Raw genomic sequence first — 20,354 nt, forward strand, 5'->3', positions numbered from 1 at the left:
TTGACCTTTGACTCTTTGTTGATGAACTTGAACATTGTATCTCTCTGCTAACCATTTGATGACAATCTAATAGAAGAATAATTTGGAAAGGGTTTTCCCCCTTGTGGTTTTTTCCTGGTCTTTGACCAAACAACTGTGTCTCTATTATTCTTGGCTTTCTTCTATTGTGCATTGGTTTATTGTTCTATCTGCAATTGCCTATTGGAAGATTGAATTTAAGAAGAATTGTAATAAGTGATTGTGTTAAGCATACAACACTAGAAAATTAACATGAAGGTCAAGTTTATGAGAATCATCTTTACAAAATGATCTATATATTCTGGGCAAATGAAGGTAGAAACTACAGAAAAACGAAACTTGAAAGAGTACCTCATATTTGTGACATATGACTTGAAGTACCAAAGTTCATATGACAAATTCAATGAAGAATCTAATCTCAAATGATTGGGAGAACTATTTTATGTGGATAGTCTACATCAATTCCCAAGAAATAGCAACCACAAGGATTATACATAAATAGACCCTGTAACAAAACCCAAATCTTCTATGATGACATTCAATTCTTTTATGGCACTGTGATATACAAAATCTTTATGACACCATGACATACAAGTCCAAAAATCTCAGTGGCTTTGTGGTCTCTCTTCGTTATACAAGTCCCTGTGGCATGATTCTTTGTACTAATACAAATCTTAGAGATGTGAATTATTCCTCACTCAAGTGGACTACTAGATCGAAGTTTATGAGGACATCTTAAATGAAGTACTGTGTGAAGATCTGAAATATGTTCCTTCTCTGCAAAAGTACGAAATTAGTGCTCTTATTGCCATTCGAGATCTAGACCAAAATAATTCAAGCATCCAAGTATTGATTTTCCTTTGCATTCTGAAGTTGGTTTCTAGGCAGAGTCCTAGAGGGCCAATATAAATCCAAGATACTTTGTGATCCAAGATGTGTAGGACAAAATGGAATCTATGAGTTTGTCATGACTATGATATGTACAATGGACAAGGCTTACATATAAGAATTGGGACATGTCACCTTTCCATGTTATATAATGGATCATCTCTGTAAGAATATAAATATAGACATACACAGCAAGTCTTATCTGTGATTAACTCCATGCTACAGGACCGAAAGACTACGATACATGGTCTTTAGAAGTAATGAAAATCTTCACTAGAATCTAGGCCGAATTATCCATCCAACATGATAAGGTCTATTTTTTTGAAACAAATTATCAAGAACAATGTTGTATCTCCTTATAGCAAGGACCTTGAACAAGGAATCTGAAGTATTTGGAGCATAACTCTGAGGCACAAATGTATGATGCCATCATACTACCCATCACTTCCTTCCTATACGTAGAAGAAGGACTAACCACATCCATGAAGGTGACCTTTTTTATATTGAAGCTTGAAAAATGTAGGACATTGCAAGCAATCCAAAGGTATCTTTGTTCTTGAGGGACGAAGGATTGAGATCATTGTTCGACCTCTTGAGAAACCATATGAAGACTTGGTTGCAGTAGTATGGACAAAATTAGTGAAGGCATGTCTCTTTGAAGAAAAAGTTACATACTCGAAGGCAATAATGGAGATCAGGTAAAGTTAAAATAGGTATGTATAAAATATGCAATCAATGATCTATGTCAATAGTAGTGATATCAAGATAATGATCTCTTACAAGATAGTAATGCATCATAGAAAGGGTATGTTTAGAAATCATTAGCATTTGAAGGCTTTCCTTGCGTATAAAAGACTAGGAATGAAATGGATTCCATGTAGAAAATTTGCTAATGATATTTCTAGGGTTTGTATAGAACTTGCAATTTATAAGCTGACAAGTCTTAAAGACTTTGGCATCTAGGGTTTGTAAACCCTAGCAAGAAGAACCCTAGGAACAAAACCCTATCTAATCGTTTCCACTGTAAAATCTAACCCTTGATGATAATGACTTCACGCTAATGTGAGAACAAGGTTGGTAAATAGGTCTAATTTTAAGAGGGAGCTAACCCTTCTCAAAAGAATAAGTACTCTACTACTAATGATTTTGTCTTTGCATTTTTCCTTTTTGTTCTTTCATAGTCTTTTAACAAAGGTTGCAGGTCAAAAGTAGAATTATCTAAGGTTGACTAACAATTAGAAGAATTGGAAGAACATGGCAAAGCATGAAGATTAAGGAGGAAGAAGTCAATCAAAATGGCAGCAGAAAGGAGAAGTTCACTTACCTCAACCGAAAAGAAGGAGAAGTTAAATCTCGAATGGATACAATGCTACTTGAAGTTTGGCAAGAAAGCCCAAAGAAGCTTGTGATCAAAAGAAGATGACGGTTCTAGGACAATACCCATTAGCAAGAAGTTTAAGGGTTATGATATCGTTTTACTGACAACTGATTGGTTCGATCCAGGATTGACAGTACTAGTGTTGAAAGAGATATTACTGATAATTGGGAGTTGATATAATTTCTTGGAAAAGCATGAAATCAGAATTTTGTTACGAACGAAGAAAATATGAAGATTTGTGCAATCAACTATGAAGAAGTTTTGCTCCATAAGATGATTTAATGACATGTTGAAGCTATTTGAGGATTGTTAAAGAACCAGGAAGGTCGAAGCTCATTATGACGTAATACAAATAGGAGCCAAGTAGTTGCAACAAATCTCCACGAAAGAACATGTAGTCGATGCTTTGATGAGTACTTTTGAGACAAGCTTTGGCTTGTGGTTCCTCCCTGTTTGAGAGGGAGGATTTCCTCCCTGTTTGAGAGGTAGTGAGGATGGACACTGTATGCTCCATGTGTCATGCACTATGGCCAGGACTAACAACCGTAAGCCTAATGAAGGCACTGGTAGGGAGAAAGGCAGATTGGATAAGCATCTGGGACTGATACTTCTTGAGGAAATGTACCCAAGATACGAGTAGCCCCGAGGACTGATACTCTTTGAGGATAGGGTATCTGAGACCGAGGACCAATATTCTTTGACGATGGGTGATATCCAAGATAAGAATAGTCCCGTAAGGACATACCCAGTGAACATCTGGATGGGGTATGTGCCTTGTGAGGTGGTGGTGGTGTCCAAATGTATGCCTCCCAACATTGTGCTCTAATCTAGTGGAGAGATAGAACTCGTTAGTCAAGGCCTTGCCATGCTTGACAATGCTGGTTATGATGATGATGATGCTTATTGATCTGAATCCCTTATGAGAATATTTTAATTTGAGAATATCTTGTTGTCATTATGAATACTTCCCTAGTTAAGGAGTAGTGTTGGAAATGTAACTAGTGTTGGTCTTCATAATGTAAATTAATAAATTGATTATTTTTACTAGCATTCTCTTTTCATGCTAAGATTCATTTTTCAAGCATGGGTTTCATGCTCAAGTCAAATTATTATTTTATTCAAGCATGTTCTTCATGCTCATTATTATTTGTTTTGGTCAAAGTCAAAGGCTTATTCATAGCCTAGAAAAGATTTTTCAAAAGATGTAATTTGGGTCAAATTCACCTCAAGAAGCCAGTCGGCCTTGCCCAAGAAGAGACACCTATTCGATCCCCTCTGGACAAGTATAAATAAAAGTCAAGTTGAGCTCATTTGGAGACCAATTCGTAGCATCTGATCCTCTATTCTTTTGCGGTAGAACAAGAAAAAGAGTGAAGTTAAGGAGAGAAAAAGAAGAGGCTGAAGTCTGATCTTTCTTGAAGCTCGCATGTCTCTTGTTGGTATGTTGAAGCTTATTCCTGGTGCTGAAACTCGTTGCTGGACCTATTACTGTACTTGATGCTGGATTTGTTGATGGAAGGATATCTTGAAGGAGGGCTTGACTGGGCATCTTGAAGGTTGAAGTCTTGTCTTGGTCTTGAGTCTTGGATATCTCACTTTGATATGATTCTATAAGAAGAGGAGTTTCTTGGGTTTTCCTCCTTGTAGGGTTTTTCCTTGGCTTGGAGCCTACATCTTGTGTTCTTTGTCTCTTGTGATCTTCATGTTTTATATTTTTGGTAATTGCTTGATGAAAAGAACATAATAAAAGAAAAAAAAAGCCAATAAACATTCACAAGTAATTATAAAGAGAGATCACCCTAATCTACAAGCTTCCTAATTTCTCAACAAAGAGCATTGAGGAGAATTGACCAAAGTTACTTGGAAGCGAGGAGCGGGAGCGACATTTTCAAAAGCTCCTGGTTTGGGAGCGAATCGGGAGCAAATTTTTATATAATATATACTTTTATATATTTTGATCCATATATGCCATCAAAAACAAGTAGAATGATGAATTAGATATAAAAAGCATAAAAACATAGATTACACCATATAACATCAATCATCTAGAAGTTATAATCTTCATCAGCCACGTCTACAAGCTACTAGTTCTCATTCATATAGCATGTAAGGGTGCACACAACCAAAATAGAATCGAGTGTAGTCCATCTCTGAATTGAAAATACATCAAAAAATAGGCTCTAGATGGCCTCTAGCATCCAAAAACATCATGCTAAAACAAATAGCTACATATTGTCAAAATCATTCCCTATCTTGGGATCTTTGTCATTAATATCACCCTCTAAGCAATTAACATAAGATAGAAAAAGTGTAGCATGTCTAATCAAGATTTTGTTTGAGTGATGGGTACATTTTTAGTAGGGTCATGATAGAGGAGTTCGACAACCAATGTCACTAACATGAAGGTACATAGAGAGCTTGGTGGTCTTGATTAAATATGAGTCCCATGCCCTAGTACATGACAAAATCCAATGGAAACATTGCAATCCCCCCAATCTTGAAATCCTGGAAAACTGACAAGTCTATTGGATTTTGAGTGAGATCTAAAATTCTACTTTCTCCATATGAAATCTAATGAGGTTGGAACCACTCTCAAACATCTAGAGTCATTTCATGGTAATGTTAAAAATTTAAGTAAAAGTAACATTCTCCTTTATCTTTCATATTCTCCTTTTACTTTAAAAATAAAGGATAATGTCACTTTTACTTTAAGAATTTAACATTACCATGAATTGCATATCAATACTAGGGCCATAAGCTTGAATATTAGGCTTCCCTACTAAAAAAATCTCGTTTTTTGAAAACAAATTGTGTTTGGAATATCTTTGTGACAAAAAAATTGTGAAAAAAACTAGGGACCGATTTTTTTTCGCTAGAGCGCGACCGGAGAGAATTTTGGGAGCGTGCTCCTAGGTCGCTCTTGATTTGCTCTCTCTCGAAGCGCGCTCCTAGATCGCTCCTGATTCGCTCTCGAAGAAAATCGAAGGGGAGGGAGGGAGGGGGCGCTCCCACGCAACCTTAAAATTCACCCCGTGACATCCCATTAGCAAGGTTCTTTTAATGACAAAAACTTGACCGATCAAGCAAACCCTTGGGGCCAAAAGAAGGTTTTATTTTATTTTATTTCATTTTTTAATTAAAATAATACCTAATTAAAATAAATAAAAAATTTAATACCTAACCTCTAATTTGAACAAAATCAAATCTATTTTTAAAACCAAAATTTAAATCTAATTAAATTCTCTCTCTCTTAAATAAAAGTAAAGCCTAATTATTAGGAAATTTAAACTATTTCTAACTTTTTAATTAAAAAAATTAAATCTATTTTTTTTATTTTTTTTGGGGGGGAGGGGGGTGCTTTAAAGTATTGTTACGCTGGTGGAAAAATTAAAAAATTTGACTAAATATAAACAATTTTTTTTAAGAATCTAATCACTGAAATTTAAATTATTTCATCCTTTAAATAAAATTTATATCTAATGTAAATCAAGATAGGGTAAAATAATAAAATAAAGCTATTTAAATATAATGTAAATCTAACTAGAGCCAAATAAATAAAATAAAACTAGAATAGAAAAATTCTAAAAAATACTAAAGTTTAGACCTAAAATAATTCTAATCAAAATTTGATTTTTTTTTTCTTTTTTTTTTTAAAGAAATACCTAAATCCTACAAGAAAAAAAATTGAGAAATTTGTGTACCAGATCTAGGAGATAATGATTGAAAAGTTTGTCGAGATCGCTATTTCTTTTCCTTGCACTCTGCGTGCTTTCAACAATGGTGTTGCGAATTTCTTCCACTCAAAGTATAAAAAAATCGTGCACCTACAAATCACAACAAAACCACTACCTTTCAATGGGGTTAAATCTATAACAAGAATTCAACCAGATCAGAAATAATCATCTGTATATGAATAAATAATAAGAAGAAATTTCAGCAATGATTTCTCTTAAACATTCGTATGATGCAACGTTAATTTTTTTTTTTACTTGTGAAATGCTTATAATTACCACACCGCTTGAAAAGGTTGCCCTGTATTATCTTGATAAATAAAACAAAAATAGACAAGGGGAAAACTTTAATCATTGGAAAAAATTTTATTCCTCCCCAAAAAATTCTACTTCTGAGTTAGGTAGAGTGCCTTCCTTTTATAGAGTAAGGTGGCCTCTAATCCATTAGTTACAATTCCATGGGCTCTCGAATACCATGGAAGAATACAAGTGTTAACTAAAGTTTGTCCACTTTTGATGTGGTAAAAAATTAAATGATAATAAAATATTCCCCCTTTCTAGAATATCAATAAAAAATAAAGCGATCAAAGTGCTTTTGAAACTTCTAGAATTCTAATAAATAGAGCTAGTTGTGTTCATTTGATGAACTAGTTCATTTACATCAAGTTTTCTTCCCCCCACCGTCCCCCATTTTTCTTTTCGCACATGGGTTGGTGAAATTTCTTATATAAGTACTAGCGAAACTTTATACATTAAAAAATAATGCTCCAAATAATGTTGATGTAGAACATTGAAGATGATGGAGTTGCAGATGTGGGTTGGTAAAATGGACAATGCCTAGTTCCACACCAACAACACATTCAAGTTCAACTAGTGGTTAGACATCAACATAGACAAGATAAATTAATCACAAATAACTTAGCTCAATGTTACCAATTAACTGAAGGAACTAACCAAGGGGACAAACTTACCTCTATTATGTAGGAATTTACAGGGTAAGTTCCTCAGACAGAACACCAAGGGACACCGCTCACAAACAGATCACAGATCAATACACCAGTATTTTGACGTGGTTAAAACCCTCAAAGAGGGAAACAGTCCACGGCCTGAGCCAACGCGGCCACTTCAGACAATTTATTAATAAAAGAATGAAAATTTACATATGCTTCTCTCATAGACAGATTACCCTACAAATGACCCTCCATGCTCTTTAAATAGAGATCATGGACCAATCGGGTGTTAAGCCACGAATCAAGTGTCGGTAATACCGAGGAGAGAATGAACCGTCGGATCACTACATATCGTGACCGTCGGATTGTAAGTTACAAAATATACATAGTAAAGAAACACACTTTACCTAACTCTATACCTAACTCTATACTAGACCAAGTTGTACTTAACTATTTCCTATGTGTCGGAATATCCTAACATCCCCCTTTAAGAACAACTTGGGATAGGATTGAAGGATTTACAAATATGACACAATAGGAGAAGGAAGGAGGCACTAGAGGCTATCCCCCCTTAGTGACAACTTCCTAAACTCCAACCATAAATTGAAGTTTAGTGAACTTCGTCTCTGTGAGAGCCTTTGTAAAGATGTCTGCAACTTGATCATCTATTGAACAATATTGCACTTCAAGAACATGGTCGTGAATGAGCTTTTTGATGAAGTGAATGTGCAGTTCAATGTGTTTGCTGCGCTGATGTTGGACTGGATCTTTGCATAGCTGAATGGCACTTTGATTATCACACCAAAGTGTAGTCGGATGCTGCTGCTGAAAGCCAAACTCTGACAGGATCTGACGAAGCCACAAGGCTTCCTTACTAGCTTCTACGGCACCACGATACTCTGCTTCTGCGGAAGAAAGAGAAATGGCACCTTGTTTCTTGCAAGCCCATGTAATAGGTCCTGAACTAAGAGTGAACACATAACTTGCAGTAGACTTCCGATCATCAGGGTCACCAGCCCAATCGGAATCAGTGAAACCAACCAATAGAGGAGATGCTTCGGCACTGTAATGAATCCCAAACTGAACTGTACCTCGAACATAACAAAGTATTCTTTTAGCTGCTTTCCAATGACTTTCACGTGGGTTTTGCATAAACCGAGCAACAAGGCCAACAACAAAGGAAAGGTCAGGACGAGTATGGGTTAGATACAAAAGTTTTCCTACAAGTTGACGGTATAAGGTAGCATCAACTTCAGGGGAAGTGCAAGTGACTGAAAGTTTGATTCCAGACTGAAAGGGAGAAGGGGCTGGCTTACAGTCTTCCATGTGAAAATGGCGTAGAATATCACAAGCATACTTGGACTGGGAAATGGAAATACCTTCCTTGGATTGCAAGACTTGAAGACCAAGAAAATAATGTAAGTGTCCTAAGTCTGTCATTTCAAACTTCCTTTTAAGGCTAGACTTCACATGGTTTATAAGGTTGGGATCACTACCAGTCAGGATAAGATCATCAACATAAAGAACAAGAATGATAAGAGACTTGCCCACTTTCTTGGTGTAGACAATATTGTCAGAATGGCATCGAGAAAAGCCATTTTCTAAAAGAAAATTATCCATTTTGGCATACCAAGCTCGAGGAGCTTGCTTGAGACCATAAAGTGATTTCTTAAGCCGACATACAAGGCTGGAGTCTGTTTGTATAAAGCCAATAGGTTGTTCCATATAGATTTCTTCATGCAAGTCCCCATGCAAGAAGGCGGATTTAACATCCATCTGATGGACTTCCCATTTGAAAGAGGTAGCAAGGGAAAGAACAAGGCGGATAGAGTTCATTTTGGCAACAGGGGAGAAGGTTTCAGTATAGTCAATGCCTTCAACTTGTGAAAAACCCTTAGCAACAAGACGAGCTTTATGTTTATCAACTTTCCCATCTGGTCCATACTTGGTTCTGTAAACCCATTTGCATCTAACAAGTTTTCATCCCTTTGGTAGAGGAACAAGATCCCATGTATCATTTGCTAATAATGAATGATATTCTTCATTCATAACTGCTTCCCAATCTGGATGGCCTGAAGCTTCTGCAAAGGTGTCAGGATCATAATTCACTGAAGCTTGAGCCAGTAAAGAAGAGGCTATCTCGAACTGAGAACGTGTACGTCGCTGATCTGTAGGATCACCGGCAAGATCACTTGCTGCATCCCGAGTAGCACGGACCCATTTTGGACGCTGAGGAGCTGAAGGAGGATCCTGAGAAGGTGGGGGAGGATTTTCATCCTTGCTTTCATCATCTGAAAAAGAAATATTTTCAAAAGTAGAAGAGATAGGGAGAGGTGGCACATCCGCCGAACTAGGCTCGCAGGCCGATATATTTTCATCAAACTTTACATCTCTTCTAATGATAACATTTTTGGACTTAAGTGGAATAAGTCTATATACTTTGACATCTTCAGAATATCCAACAAAAATACATTTTTCACTCTTAGGTTCTAAAGCTTTATGTTTCTCATCTGGAATATGGGCCCATGCTTCACTTCCAAAAACACAAAAGTGACTTACATCTGGTTTGAGTGAGCTCCATGCTTCTTCTGGAGTGATATTCTTTAAAACCTTAGTAAGAGTGCGATTTATTATGTAATTTGCACAGTTAATTGCTTCTGCCCAATAATTAAGACTAAGTCCTTTAGATTGAAGCATACAATTAGCCATTTCCTTTAAGGTGCGATTCTTCCTTTCAGCTACACCATTTTGTTGTGGAGTATATGGAGCAGTATGTTGCATTTGAATTCCATTCTCAGTGCAAAAGTTGATGAATATGTTTTTAACATATTCTCCGCCATTATCAGATCTTAGCTTAAGAATTTGATGTCCAGATTGTTTTTCAACAAAGGCCTTAAAGGCCAAGAACATGTTAAATACTTCACTCTTGAGTTTTAAGAAGTATACCCAAGTGCGTCTGGAGAAATCATCAATGAAAGTTAAGAAATACTTGTAGCCAGAGAATGAAGAAACTGGAAGTGGACCACATAAATCACTATGCACGAGCTGTAAAGGGGCTGAGGCGTGCCAAGAGGCACGTTTTTCAAAACTGTTCCAATGATGTTTTCCGAGTACACATCCGGAACAAACACCATCTCTGCAAGATACCATTGGAAGACCTGTCACCATATTTTCTTTACATAGATTCTGAAGAGAGCGATAGTTTAGGTGACCAAATTGCTCATGCCAAAGTTTGCTCACTTCATCATTATGAGCAACAAATACTGAGGGAAGATTTGATGACCCAAAGTTCTGAAACTTATACAACCTTGTAGAATCATCAGCAATGCCAGTAGCTAAAATCTGTCTAGGATCTCTTAGGTTCTTAATTACAACATCGTGAGGTGAAAATTCAACGATTTTGCCTTCACCTGAATGGGTTATCTGATATACAGATAGAAGGTTGCAGGATAAGGTTGGAACACATAATACGTCATTACACTGACCATTGTCTAGATGAACAGTTCCAGTCCCTACAACACTAAGAGATCTATCATCACCAACATATATATTTTTGGTGTTACAATCATTTAAAGAAGAAAACATGGCTTTGTTTTTGGCCATGTGATAAGAAGCTCCAGAATCAATGAGCCACTCATGAGAATGAGAAGAAGAAGATACATTTAGTGCATAGCCAGACCGAGATGCTTGACAACCACATGCAGAAAGTGCCATTCCTGAAGATGAAGTTGAAGTTGAAAAGTGCTCCAAATGGATGTTATGCTTCTTCATTGCTGCTTCCAAGGCTTCCATCTTCTTAAAGCATTTGGATTCTAAGTGGCCATCTCGATTACAAAGGTTGCAATGTCTATCAGTCTTCTTCCCTTTGTTTTTATTTGTCTTATCATTTTGTTGAAATGATTTTTCATTTTGAGGTTGAAATTGCTTAGGACCCTTGTTTGGTTTAGGACCATTCTTTTTAGGATACAACTTCTTAGGATTCTTTGGATTTGGTTGCTGCTCTGCGGCTAACGCTTTCTTAGAAGAGTTTCCAAGATGAAGAAGACCAAGGTGTAAGAGTTTTTCTTGTTCTCTTATTAAAGAATCACAAAAGGAATCAAAGGAAGGGGACTTGTAGGTTTGTCCTTGAGAAATGAAGGCTTCTCTTGTAGAATGGAAGGTGGAAACAAACACAGAATAGGTTGGTCCCAACTTAGTAAGAATGGAGTAGATAAGGCTACTATCTTCTTTCTTAACCTTAACACCTTCCAAGAGAAGTCTAAGGGTCTTGAACTTGGACAAAAAATCTTCAATGCAAGAAAAATTATTGGGGTCCAATGTAAGCAATTCATTTTCAAGTTGATGGGCTTTAAGTTCATTTTTAATTCCAAAGACTTTAGTAATTTGTTGCAGTGCTTCATCAGGAGTATCAAGTTCTGCAATATGGAATCTAAGATCTGGAGAAATAGACATCCCTATCAACCCACGTGCTTGGTCTTGCCTATTTTCCCATTTAGCTGCCTTATCTTCATCTTTCGGTTTGGTCTCTTGGCCTGTGGCTATTCTGTAAAGACTTTTACTTCTAAGTAAATCCACAATGTAGGACCACCATTGGAAGTAGTTAGTGCTATCAAGAATGACTTGGCATGGACTTTCCATTTTTAACAGAAACTGAAGCTGTAGATGCTGAAACTAAGTGTACCAATGGAAAGATCTCGAAAAATTAGGCCGTTTAAAAAAAAACGGTTCTGAAAACGACTTCCGGATGAAGTTATGGCTTTTTGAAAAAAAATTGACGAAGTCGCCGACGAAGTGCGGGAATGTGCAGAAATGAAAAAATCCACCCCCACAAAATGGAGACTTGAACCCAAGACCTCTACTCTCATAAATTAGCTTTGCACCAAGTGAGCTATACAAAAAGTTTTTGAGAGAGAGAGAGAGAGAGGGGTTGATGCTTTGGGTTGCGTGCTTGCTTTGAGAAAGCTCTTTTTCCCTACAAAACAAAAAACACAAAACCCAACACGGACATACAAAAAAAAACGAACCTTGCGGCTCGAAGTTAGCTTTAGCCGGAAACTAAATATTTTCAAAAACGAACCTTGCGGCTCGAAGTTAGCTTTCGCCGAAAACTAAATATTTTTCTCAATGTTTCTGATTTTCCGAGATCACACTAAGGCGCAGCGGAAAAGAGCATACACATGAGAAAAATCCTTCCTTTCTGTTTCTGATTTGCCCAAATCGCACAGAGTCGCAGGGCAAAGAGCATACGCAGAAATGAAAGGTATAGATCCGGTAATAAAAAAAGCTAAATAAACCGAAACCGAAATAAACAGAGAGAAAATAACTGTAAACTGCAAATAAACACTGTATACCTCCATATCTTAAAAATGACGCAGCTAGGGCTACCGGAAACCTTTTCGCATGAAACGAAAGGGGTTCCTCACTGGAACAGATGCTCCCAACACAATAGAGCAGTCCTCTTGGCCCGAAAGCAGTCAGAAACAATAGATCTAGGAAACGGTAGTCGGATGCAGTTCTACCGGCTTCAGATTTGGATCACCAATGGACGCGGCCCTCAAATAACTTTGATACCATGTAGGAATTTACAGGGTAAGTTCCTCAGACAGGACACCAAGGGACACCGCTCACAAACAGATCATAGATCAATACACCAGTATTTTGACGTGGTTAAAACCCTCAAAGAGGGAAACAGTCCACGGCCTGAGCCAACGCGGCCACTTCAGGCAATTTATTAATAAAAGAATGAAAATTTACATATGCTTCTCTCATAGACAGAGTACCCTACAAATGACCCTCCATGCTCTTTAAATAGAGATCATGGACCAATCGGGTGTTAAGCCACGGATCAAGTGTCGGTAATACCGAGGAGAGAATGAACCGTCGGATCACTACATATCGTGACCGTCGGATTGTAAGTTACAAAATGTACATAGTAAAGAAACACACTTTACCTAACTCTATACCTAACTCTATACTAGACCAAGTTGTACTTAACTATTTCCTATGTGTCGGAATATCCTAACATATTACACAGGTCTTTGGGCTAAAACACAAAGTATTTACTGGGTCCTCTAAGTTCAAGTAGGTGGATGAAATTATTATTATTATTATTTTTATGTGAAGGGTGTTGATTTTCTTAAGAGAAATATGATCTTCTAAATTGATAATTACTTTCCATTGATTTCTTTAACCAAGATCACTTATGTCACATACATCATTAAACAATTATACATAAAAAATCTCAACAATAATGCAATAATGACAGTAGGATCATAAAGAGAGCCAAGCACACAAAGAAGCACAAATTTACTCTAGGAAACCCAAACTTGGGAAAAACCCAATAATCTTTTCTTAGGAGAAATTGTTTAATTCAACAAAAGTACAATATGATTTTCCAATCAAACTAGTCAAATTGACCATAAAATCCACACAAGTCAAACTTGGTCAAACATGCCGAAATTTGGCCTTCCTGTTGTTGCCAAGAATTTTGGTCACCCTCAGTCAACAGGGTCGAATTTTAGCCTTGTGCAATTGTTGGTCAACTCGGTCAAACTACCCAAACAGAGCTTGGTCAACTACCCAAAACTTCAGTCAACTCTGCCAAAGAAAAGTCTCGATCCACTCCTCTTTTTTGTTGTCAAACTGCCTCAAAAAATCTCAATCAACATAGGTCAAACTAACCTCAGACAAATTCAGTCAATGCTAGTCAAGCTTTTGGTCAAACTTCGAATTTCTTCTTCCTCTCCTTCACATGTGTGAACAATGTTGGTTTTTATAGGGTCTTTTATTCTGATAATTGCTTCTAATGAATTTAATTCTGAATAATAGAAACATTTTTGGAAGAAATCACATCGGAAGAATATGGTCGACGCGTTTCGAACCAACCTATGTGGTTCATCATTAGGACAAGATGAAGAATCAGATCATAGCTGTAAGTTAAATAGGGAGATGGGCCTTCTAACAGCTAAAAGGAAACGACTATAAATTTAATTCTTTTACACATTTTTATTCATAATTCCATCATTAAGAAATTACACAAAAGACATCAACAATACCACATATATGACAGTAGGATCATAAAAAGACAACCACACAAAGAAAACAATTGTTTACCCTAGGAAAACCCACGTGGGGGAAAAATCCAACAACATTGTCAATAGTGAAATGTTCAATTCGACAAAGATACATGTTAGTAACAACTAGGTCAAACTTGGTCCTTCCTCCCTCCTAGTCAAGTTAGCTGGCTTATCAATAGCTTCGATCTGATTTGCTTTGGCTAGAGCATAACTTTGACCTCTTCAACACAAAGATTCATCCTTCCTCGTAGTGCTTTCATAGAGATATGAGTAAGTGTTATCATAAGGACTTAGTTAAATTCGACCTTTAATAAAGATCCTTCCACAAATATTTTCTCAGAATTTTGGCCTTCTCAACAGAGTGCCATCACAAAACTTCATTCTTCTTTTGTTACAAGGATTACAAAGATTTCAAACTTTAATCATAGAATTTTATGTCTCAGACCATCCAAATTGTCATGAACAAGAGATGCAAATTCCGTCAAGAGGGAGACAAATTGCATTCAAGAGAGTGATCAAATTGACTTCTTAGCTTCTTCACTAGCCTTAGAGAGATATATCACAAAAGATCCAAATTCATCTTGGAGAAGAGGTCGAATGCCTCAATATATAGTGTTTCAATGAGCTGAATGGCTGCCAACAAGTTTTGGGCTGACTTAATCTCATGGAGCCGACTTGATTACTTGAAGAGAGCCGACTTGACTAGGAGGATGTCGACTTTTACTTTTTGGAGCAAAAATTTTTCTTTTATAAATTCAAAATTTTCCTTTTTACAACCGACATGAATAACTTGTCTAATATAATTTTTCTTTTTGTTTTCTTTTGACTCAAACATGAAGAACATGCTTACAAATACATCAAGGACCAAAAATATACATTATGAAGACTGACCATAGTTACAAAATTCAACACTCCCTCTTAACTAGGGAGGTATTCATAATGACTATTCAGATGTTCTCATGTTGACAAATTTCTCTAGGAAAAGGTACAATTCATCGATAACATCATCACCTAGGTCAACACTCTTGGCCTATATCAGCGTTATCATTATCCAATAGGTGACACAACCCAGGTTAGCACTCTCTAACCAATGGTACTAACTCAACTAGTTACCATGATCTGGTGGGCACCTCACCTCATGGTACTCCGACTAGTCTAGGGTTACCATCACCCATGGTCAAACCCTAGGGACACCCATGTCTCACCCTAGGCAATGATGTTGAAAAAAGGCACCTACTCCATTGAGTGTTCGGGTGTCAGGGACCATTCCTCTCAAGAATGTTCGCTCATCATGCTATCTCACCAATAGTCCGGGCTATGCCCTTGTTGTTCACTCCTTAATAGTCTAGGCCATGCTCTTGTTTTCACTAACAGTTCGAGCCATGCCTCGGTTGTCACTAATAGTCCAAGCCATGCCCCTGTTGTCCACTTATCAATAGTCTAGGGCCTAGGCCATGCTCTTGTTGTCACTATAGTCCGAGCCATGTCCCTGTTGATGTTACATTAGTACTCCCTCTCACTAATAGAGGTGTTCTCCACAAGTCCAGGATTTTCCTTGAAGTATACAAACTTCGCTCGAGATAGAGGTTTTGCTAGCATATCAGCTGCCGACTCATTGGTGGAGATATACTCAAGCTTCACTGCTCTCTTCCTGTACCATGTATTGGTACTAGATCTCAAGGTGCCTCGATCTGTCATCAGGTTGTCATCTGCACCTGTTCAAACAATCCTGCAAGATGGAGCCATATTGCTTCTATACTTTCCAAACAAGCTACAACATACTCGGCCACTGAGTGCAACAAATGTCTACTTCCTGATCATCGAAAAGATCATAATGGAGTCCAAACTAAAGCAATTTTCAAACTCTCTCTGTCTTCAACACTCCTTGCCCAATGTGAATTCAAGAAGCCGTGCTTCTTTGTTTGAGACATCTTTCAAACCATAACTGACTATGCCATGACCAACTGTACCATGCTGGTACTTTAATATGTGTTGAGCTACATTCCTTGGCTCAACTATAAACTGATCTGCTTTCTTCACTTGATCCATCATCTTGGTTACACTGGTTACCCGAACTGGGTATTCTTTCTTAAACATATCCTTCCATCGCAATCTTGATTTGCTCCCTCTGTCAGTGGTGCTATCAACTATTTAGTCAAGATATTCCATCTCGAATTCCGAGGTCAACTACCTTTGACACATGATCTCTCCTGCTTTCGTTAGGAAAAAAAATCATATAGGATCAACCTTGATCCATCAATCCAAGAGGAGTTTGTACAACGCCTTACTTAAGCATAAGATTTCTTCATATACCTCACTAACTTGAGTTAGCTATAATGCATTTTATACTGTGTTCATGTTGTCCGTTGGTCATATGGTATATGGTATGAAGGCCATATGTGATGGTAATATATGTTCTAGGTTGATATATCATATGTGATAGTATATGTGAGGTCTGTGGTATAGTATATGAATTGGGAATTTTACATTGAAGGATTTTCATAGATATTGAAGTATTACCATCTGTACATATTGCATTGGATTGGGACTTTTAATAGACGATATCAAGAATGTTGTTCAGATTATTACAAAGACAAAAAAGGTAGAGAGTAAGTGTTTGACTGTTTTGGAAATTGAAAGCTCTTCGAAACCATTGTCAACGCATAGTTCCTTATTTAATGGCTCAAATTGATAATTTATTAGAGTTATTGATAACTCTAATCATATCTACTGTAGAAGACAATTAAAATCAACAAGGACACTCTATCTAATATTTATATCTGTCTACAGAATGCACAAGAAAACATTGAAGTTTTGCAGCTTAGTCATAGCTACAGCGAGATGAGCTACAACAACATAGGCATCATTCTAAACTTGTTTTTGTTCAGAACAACCGTTTGTGTGAGATTGAGACAAACTCCCATCAGTAGCAAGAAATTGAACCAGAGGTTGAATCAGATCAAGTGTCAATTTCAGGAGTAGTTTTGTATAAAGATGCAGAAATTCAAGTTCCACTTCCCAAGCCCATCATCAGACCTTGGGAAGAGCTTGTTAGAAACCAGAATAGAACTGGTCTTGGTTATGACAAGGAGGTTTCTCTTCACACTCCTGACTATTCTAAGCCCATTCAATTTCAAAGTGTTGGGTTTCTTCATGATGGTTTATCTTCACCTCTTTCAGATCCCGCTCTTCTTCCACAACAACGACAACGAAATGTTAGATGCCAACAGTGTGACAGAGTTGGCCATGTGAAAGATCACTATTTTGATCTTCATCTATGTGACCATTGTCATAAAACTACTCATCATTCAAATAGATGCTTCAAAAACAAGCCTCTTGCAAGAAAAGAGATTCACCTTGGATGGATCTCTTCTTGGCAATGGGCTTCAACAACCAAGAAGATATTTTGCTCATACAACAGGATTTGTTCTTGAATATTGAAAAGCCTTGCATTTGAGATCTCTTCATCTTCTCACCTTGTATCTGACAGGGGGTGAATTGATGGTCATCTACAAGTTTCAAAGATAAATCAAGCGAGCCTGAGCCACAACTTGAACCTACTGCCTGAGCCTTGAACCAAAGACAAGCATACCTAGATTCAGAGTTGTAGCCAGAGACAGAGAAGCCCCTAAGCATGCCTTTGGTTTTTGGCCTTCCTTAAACCACCGCAGGTTGAAGACCTCTTGTGGTTTAACATACTTAAAAGTATTGTATTCCTGGTTTCCTAAAACTGATCATGAAATTCTTTTACATAGTCATGGCGTGCTTAGTAGAGGGTGTACATACTCACATGGTTAATGGTTCATTAACATTGGTGGTTTTTTAATGATTTGATAAGTTTGTTGAGAGTGGTAACATTGAATATAGTGTTGTTGCATTGAGAGAAGTGAGATGCAAAATCTATTATGGATGATATGTGAAATGTGACATAATGTTAATAAATTAAAATAAAAGAAAGACTGGTTTTCATAATATAAAATATGGAAAATAAAAAAAATCAACAATAATATAATGAAAAAATAAATTGGCTCACGTCTATTTTAACTAGGATCTTTTAGGCATGGAGAAATTTACCTATAAATACCCTTTTGATTCCTTTCAATGCTTGATAAATCAAACATTAAGATAAATCTATGCTAATTAGGACTTATTAATGCTCATGTCACTTTATATGTTAGAGATGTGATCCATGTTGTATTTAGATGTTAGGGTTAGTGGTTAGGATAAAGCAATTTACTAAGGGTGCTTTAAATATGTCATTTATAGTGATATATGGTGCGTGATAGATGTATGCCTATGTCATCAATAAAATATACCTTTTATTTTCTCTCCACCATTCTGTTGAATGTGTAAACTGTAATTTCCTACAGAATTGAATCTTGTGTTTTGACCTCATAATCCTAAAGTTCATTTAGTTAGATAGTTTTCCTAGGTTAATAAAGTTATTCTAGTATGTACTATATTTCTAGACTAATAAAGTTAATTCTATAAGTGTTGTATTCCTTAGAAGATAGCTAGGCCTTGTCATATTGATTATCCTTGAATTTTTGATCAAGGATACTTGGCATGTTGAGATGAGGCTAAAGAGGTTATATACATGCTAAGCCTCTCTCTTTATGTAATGTTTTTTCTCTGATTAATAAGATTACATGTGTGAGGACACTGTATCATTGTGTTGTGAGAACTATTATAGTGTCTTGAGCTGTCATTCCTAGCTGGTAATGTTTTTTCTCTGATTAATAAGATTACATGTGTGAGGACACTGTTGTTAAATTTATCGTGTTGTGAGAACTATTATAGTGTCTTGAGCTGCCATTCCTAGCTGGTTAAGCGACATATTTTGCATTATGGTTCATATTGGTCTATTTTCTTGTTAAATCAGCTATTATATTGATTGTGCGCAATTAAAGTTGGTGTTTCCAGTCACTATTCGATACTTTTCTTCGAAAGGGAGGATGGAGACTTAATCCTTGAGCAAATATTGGTAAAGTGGTGTCTTCATAAATTTAAGCACACCACTTTGTTTCAATTTTAGTCAATCAATTGATAGAAAAATTGTCTTAAATGTGCAAAAAGAAAAAATGTTATTCATGCATGGTATTAATGCAAAGGATTCTCTATTAAGAGTTACTATGGCACTCCCACGTTTGTTGTTACTTGTATTTTGTGGGTCCTATTTACCTATTTTAGTGACTCAATGTTATTCATGCATGGTATTAATGCAAAGGATTCTCTTAATTGCAAAGGATTCTCTATTAAGAGTTACTATGGCACTCCCACGTTTGTTGTTACTTATATTTTGTAGTCCTATTTACCTATTTAGTGACTCGTGGACAAGCATTAAGTTATTTTGTCTCTATTATCTGTCTCTGTCTCTTGTAGGTTGAGTTCTAAAAGTGTGTGGAAATTGTAACATGCAGGTGTGTGATCACTGGCAAAGGAGGAAACCCTTACATGCATCTTGGACGCCCATGGGCACCATTTAGTAGAGTAGTATTTGCATATACATGGATGGATGCATGCATCAAACCAGTGGGGTGGAATAATTGGAACAACCCTGAAAATGAAAGAAGTGCATGCTTCTACGAGTACAGGTCTGCTAGACTAATTCCCCACAATGTTGATTACTAAGAAATGAAAATCAATCTACTTACACTCGTTCTGATTAATGTTGTGTGACAGGTGTTCAGGACCTGGGAGTGATCCGTGTAAACGGGTTAGTTGGTCAAGGCAGCTGATGGATGATGAGGCATTAGAATTTATTTCTCAATACTTTATTGATCCAGATCAACAGAAACCTTGGTTGATGAAGACCATGTCAATGAAAATACCAGTGTCAGCTTATTCTTAAAGCTAGTTGAAAAGCAGTTGCTTAAGCATGTTCTAGGTTTAACGTATCTGTTACTAGTATGTCATACAATCTACTGAGCTGTGGGTTTCAACTGTTAATTTTGATGTAGTGACATGTACAGATCATTAAAGACAAAGGTTTAAAGTAGTTGAAATCTATATTGTTTAATTACAGACACCGATTTTTAATGTTTAACAAGTTGGAATTTAAAGTTCTCGCGATCATTTTCCATGTATAGAAGATGAATACCAACCTCAGTTTAAAATATGATTCATCTTTTGCAAGCATAGCAGGGAAGCATTTTCTATTGTCAAAGAAACTACCAGCTTGCTTGAATTTATGTTTGGGAGAAACAACATCACATATGTTTTATTGATAATATTATCGTCTGATATCAACCGAAATGTTTAGAATTTTGGCACGTACCACTTGGACATGGCACACATAATAGAAAAGGAATAG

The 20,354-nt window shown here is 36.7% G+C and overlaps 1 protein-coding gene across 1 annotated transcript in view; it reads left to right on the plus strand.

Annotated features, from left to right (window-relative positions):
• Nucleotides 1-20,116, plus strand: part of LOC149163775 (pectinesterase 31-like) — a 243,999-nt gene extending 223,883 nt beyond the window's left edge. The window contains exons 5-6 of the mRNA XM_089431857.1: nt 19,462-19,635; nt 19,724-20,116. Of these exons, the coding sequence (XP_089287983.1) occupies nt 19,462-19,635; nt 19,724-19,892 (343 nt within the window). The 3' untranslated portion in view covers nt 19,893-20,116. The remainder of the gene's footprint in view (nt 1-19,461; nt 19,636-19,723) is intronic.
• Nucleotides 20,117-20,354: the final 238 nt, after the last annotated feature.

The sequence above is a fragment of the Pinus tabuliformis genome, chromosome 5_1 (genome assembly GCF_031772625.1).
Source record: "Pinus tabuliformis cultivar Carrire ecotype Pingquan chromosome 5_1, CPIR1, whole genome shotgun sequence".
Classification (NCBI taxonomy): domain Eukaryota; kingdom Viridiplantae; phylum Streptophyta; class Pinopsida; order Pinales; family Pinaceae; genus Pinus; species Pinus tabuliformis.